This window comes from Neltuma alba, unplaced genomic scaffold, assembly GCF_004799145.2.
Source record: "Neltuma alba isolate B1F8T4 unplaced genomic scaffold, ASM479914v2 tig00004870_pilon, whole genome shotgun sequence".
NCBI lineage: Eukaryota > Viridiplantae > Streptophyta > Magnoliopsida > Fabales > Fabaceae > Neltuma > Neltuma alba.
The window spans coordinates 1-4580 of NW_021633892.1; the positions used below are offsets into that span (position 1 = coordinate 1).

At 35.2% G+C, this 4580-nt stretch overlaps 1 protein-coding gene across 1 annotated transcript; it reads right to left on the reverse strand.

The window, feature by feature from the left end:
• Window positions 1-197: 197 nt before the first annotated feature.
• On the reverse strand, window positions 198-4580 carry LOC114746046 (galacturonokinase-like). The gene is made up of 6 exons (XM_028934237.1): window positions 4326-4580; window positions 3545-3658; window positions 3249-3320; window positions 1774-1817; window positions 1341-1491; window positions 198-311 (listed from the first exon to the last, which is right to left on the reverse strand). Exons 1-6 carry the CDS (start codon window positions 4356-4358, stop codon window positions 198-200), a joined length of 528 nt encoding a protein of 175 aa, XP_028790070.1. The 5' UTR covers window positions 4359-4580.

Genomic DNA, 4580 nt, shown 5'->3' on the forward strand with positions numbered 1-4580 from the left:
AATAATATGAATAAGAGCAATTATTCTCAAACTTTCTTCAATAAGTCCGAACACTTCTGCTAAATAGGAAGGGGAAAAGTAAAAGAACCAGGTGAGTGGTGTCATGGGTCTTCCTCGAGAAGTGAAATTTAGTCCTCATATCATGAACTTCAATTTTGATTTTCATTACAGGGCACCGTGATAAGAACTTTCATATATTAAGGACCAAAGAAAGAAAACATGGGCTGTGGCAAAAGAAATCTCACAGCAGCAGAAGAGCTTAATCCTGAACTGTCCAAACCGTCAGAACCACAGATGAATCCTATGATACCCTGCAGAAATTAACATTTGTGTGTGGGCAATTAGAAAATACATCTTGTAATGTGAATATAATGGAACCATACAGTTATCTGGAAGACAAAGAACTCAGAAATGCACAAGTAGCATATGATCCTCTAGCCAACGATCTGGGAACCAGTGCTGAACATGATCAAATACTGTCATTAATCTTGTTTGCAGATTAGCATAAAATAACAAGAATTAAATGCAAAATGAAAGTCAAGTATAATCTCAAAACTGGAACCAAACATCAGTTCTAAAAGCCCAAACTTTTACATAGAACAATTCTATGGAACTTCTTAAGGTCCCAAAGCTTATAGAACATCAGGAGTCAGCCAAAATACAATGAGCGGCATTGAACCATTGAACAAAAGGATAACAGCCATTATATAAAACTTCTTTTACAGTCATTTAAAAAAAAAAAAAAAATTAAGGCCCAATATCATGGTTTTACTCTTAACATACACCAATGTTATTTCCTCTGCTAAGCATGTTACTACTTTTATTTCTTAATGTGCTTCTTATGAATGTAAAATGAATCAGACTATAGACAACTATGCTTTAAACATATTGCATATTCTGATAGTCCTTTGTTTAGAAACTTGAATTCAAACTCTATATATTCTTCTGCACAGTATAAACTTCTTTGAATTATGATATTAATTTGCTACCATTTAAAGAGAAGAGGCCTGAAAGGAAAAAGTAATCACGCTCTACAAATTAACTAACTTTGGACTTCTCAAATTATACTGACGGACACATTTCTATTCCTCACGAAAATGCAAAGCCATGGTAAACTTGGCACGAGATTATCCATTTATTTAACCAATTTTTGCAATCTGCATGAACCTAAATCACAGAGCAGTTAAAGCCCAATGGAAAAGTATTGTCTTATCCCATTATTCTCCAAATAAAAGTCAAGCAATGATTCTGATATTTGTCTAAGAAAAGTACAACTCTCACTAAAATGACATAATTAAATGATGATCTACAATGTGCACCACCAGAGCATATTTTCTAACCTGGGAAAGATTGTTTCCCCTACTTTGTAGTGCATACACAGCTCCTCTAGCATAACGCCCCCATTCACATTCTTCTTGCTGAGAGGAATCTTTTGTCTGATTCACATTATTATTCTGAAGAGGTTGTCTTGGCTGCTGAACCTCGTCAACTCTAATATATATATCAATCATTTTAAAACCAACATTCCATAAAATGTATAGGGGTAATAAGGATATTGGAGAAAAGGATAGCATGGTAAGAAAATCAGAATAGCCTGATACTGGAGAGGCAACTGAATCAACATAACAGTTCGCCGAATACAATATTTTGTCATATAAATAATGACAGCAAATTAATTTTTTTACTAGCCACCTGCATAACTAAGCTTTAAATAAATTGAGAAAATTACGAACATTAGGAAGATGTGAAGCCTTATAAACACAGACCACACACCTGAACTTAACTTCTCCTCGAAACTGTCCTGATCGAATTACAACCTACAAGAAAATCATAGGGATATTGTTCATCAAATAGATAAACATAATTGTTTATAAGAATATCTACATTTCCTTAACTTAGCTTATATGTTAAAATTTCAAATAAATTTTCAATGACCCAATCTTTTTGTCTAAAATATATGCATAAAACAAAGCAATACCAACACAACTTTAAAAGTACACTTAGGATTCCAAGAGAAACTAGTACTAACCAGAATAAGTATCAAGAATGCTAAGTAAGATGAGGAGATCATCTGAAACTATAAGCTATATGAACTGAAAGATCACAGGACCCGAAAACAAATAGACAAGATAGTAGAATATGTAACTCATCATGATATAAAAACAGGGGACTACAGCATCCTATGAAGCATGGATATATTAAGAAGCAACATTGCACGTCCTGTACAACTAAGACACAAATTGAATGATTAACGGACACCTAGAAACTCTAGATTGTTGTGTTGCCGTATCGGTCCCCTTGGATATGCTTGTTAAATCTTATGCGACATTGAGTTGTGCAATAAAGGTTATGTTTGTAATTAGTCCTTCTAATTTTATAAGTAATCACCAATTGACCTTTCAACTGTTCTGAAATGAGACATCTTAACTTTGATTTCTTTTTCAGTTTTAGTTTATTTCAACAAGGCTAGGCGTAAGCTTTTACATGTTCCAAAACTAATGTTGAAAATCCTGGAAAATTATGGCAAGCATTTTTTAACAGTTCCTAGAACCAGCTCATACTCATCTACACTATAACCAAGTTTATCGTATTATTTAATGATTATTTGCCAAAGCTAACCAGGATCAACCCAAGGAATAGGATGACCCAAAGCAGAGTAAGAGTGTGCCACAACCTTACAACTATGCTGCAGTATGTAAAATTCGATTACTGCACATCACGGAAAGAATTAGAACTGGCACATTCTCAGTTTATCACTGACTTCTAAATGCAAGGACTTCAGATATCATTCATTGACATGTACAAACATTGTACATAGAACAAATTTTCCACAAAGGGAATAAAGTAAAAAACAAAAAAAGTTAAAAATAAAAATGTGAAGTTTTGACTGGACAACTATGCTACAACAACACAGCAAAAAAATTTGGGAGGCAAAGCAGAAACACTCAAAGAGGAAGCAGTGCTAAGAACAACAGTCCAATTGCGTGAGGATATAAAATTTACGTTTATGTGTTTTCAGCCACCACTCATCACACACAGATATCAATTCCTACAAAGGCTTCCTCTTCCACGTCTTCTCACTTTGCACTTTTGATACAAAAAATCAGTTAATTTTCCCTTGATTTTATAGTTTCATTCTTTCTGCTATTAATTTAACGTATCTAAGTTTGTCAAATGAATGAAAGAGATTACCACATGCTCCCTTAAGCTTTGTAAGCTTGTTAGCTGAGCACAGTTTCTAAATTTACCTCACTACTGCCAGAAGGTGTAAACCCCAGAAGTATTCCCTTGTTGATTGTCATAGCTGAAACAGTCCCCCCCTGCCAATACCAATGGAAAGTGTAAGAGAATCTGGTCATATCACAAGTTTCATAGTTAAGTCAAATCGAATTGGGTGAGGTGAGGCAGCATAAGAAAGATCACCAAGAGATCCAACAGGTCTAATATGTCTAGTAAGTGCTACAGCGCATTTATACATCAGTAATTGTCTATCAATCATTGAGTTTCATTTTCACTAACACAACTGAAAAGTAAACTATAGTACCTGATGATCAATATGTGCTCCCAAAGGGCAAATTCGATAAGGAGATACCACAACTCGAACTTTCTCTTTATCTACCCCAGCCATTTCTGAAACTACCTTTCTCATTCGATTTAACTGTAAGTTACATAAGGATGAATCAGTGATAGTGTAGTATAAACCAAGGTAAAAATACTATTATGCTATTAGAAAGAAATGCTTCCTTTGGCCTTCCAGTTCAGGACCTCGATTTTTGTTTTCCTACGTTTTAAATCAATTTCTTCCTCCACTGATAACTTTCTATTCCTAGATTTGCTCCGACAAATTTAAAGAACTACATTAATGCTGAATTCACTTCGAAAAGAACACTGTTAAGATCGAGAGAGAACTTCATATAGCATTCCCATCGGATTGCTAAAGCTGATCCCCGTATTACATATTATTCAACTCTTGCTCATTGCTAACCAATTTCATTCGGGTATTCTTCTCAAGCACTATATAATTCAGTCACTGTTCATCTAATACAACACCAATGCAAATTCTGGCTTTTCAGAGGAAGATTCTAAAATACAAGAAGCTGGGTCCAAAATCCCCGCAGATTCTAACCATGCAATGCACCCATAAAAATAAATCTCAAACGGCAATTACATTATGTCGTCCACAGTAATGACAAAAAACAGAGAACCCATGAAACGTCAAATCTTGAGGGAAAAGGCCCAAAACAAAAAATTAAAAAGACGGGATATTAAGCCAGAAAAGAAATCGCAATGTGTTAAGATTATTGTTCGCTGCAGATCACGTGTACCTCGGCTTCATGGGGCCAAGAGAACGCGGCCATTGTCCAAAAAATGCTTGAATGTAAGACGATAGGATTGCTGGTGCTGGCTGCAACTTCTTCCACTGCGCAATGCAAGGGAGGATTTTGTTCTTCAAACGTCAGAAGCTAGGCGTTAGAAAATCCATCTCAGAGACATAGACACGATGCAGTATAGTCTGAAAGAGATCAATCGAACAACACGAATGGTTGGTTTAGCGGTAAAATCGGTTTAAATGTAAATTG

Coding starts and splice junctions, on each gene's coding strand:
- LOC114746046 (XM_028934237.1), bottom strand. CDS start 4,358: ATGGCCGCGTTCTCTTGGCCCCATGAAGCCGAG. Junction 3,659..4,325: donor CTTGGCCCCATGAAGCCGAG/GTACACGTGATC, acceptor TGTAACTTACAG/TTAAATCGAATGAGAAAGGT. Junction 1,492..1,773: donor CGAGGAGAAGTTAAGTTCAG/GTGTGTGGTCTG, acceptor TATATATATTAG/AGTTGACGAGGTTCAGCAGC.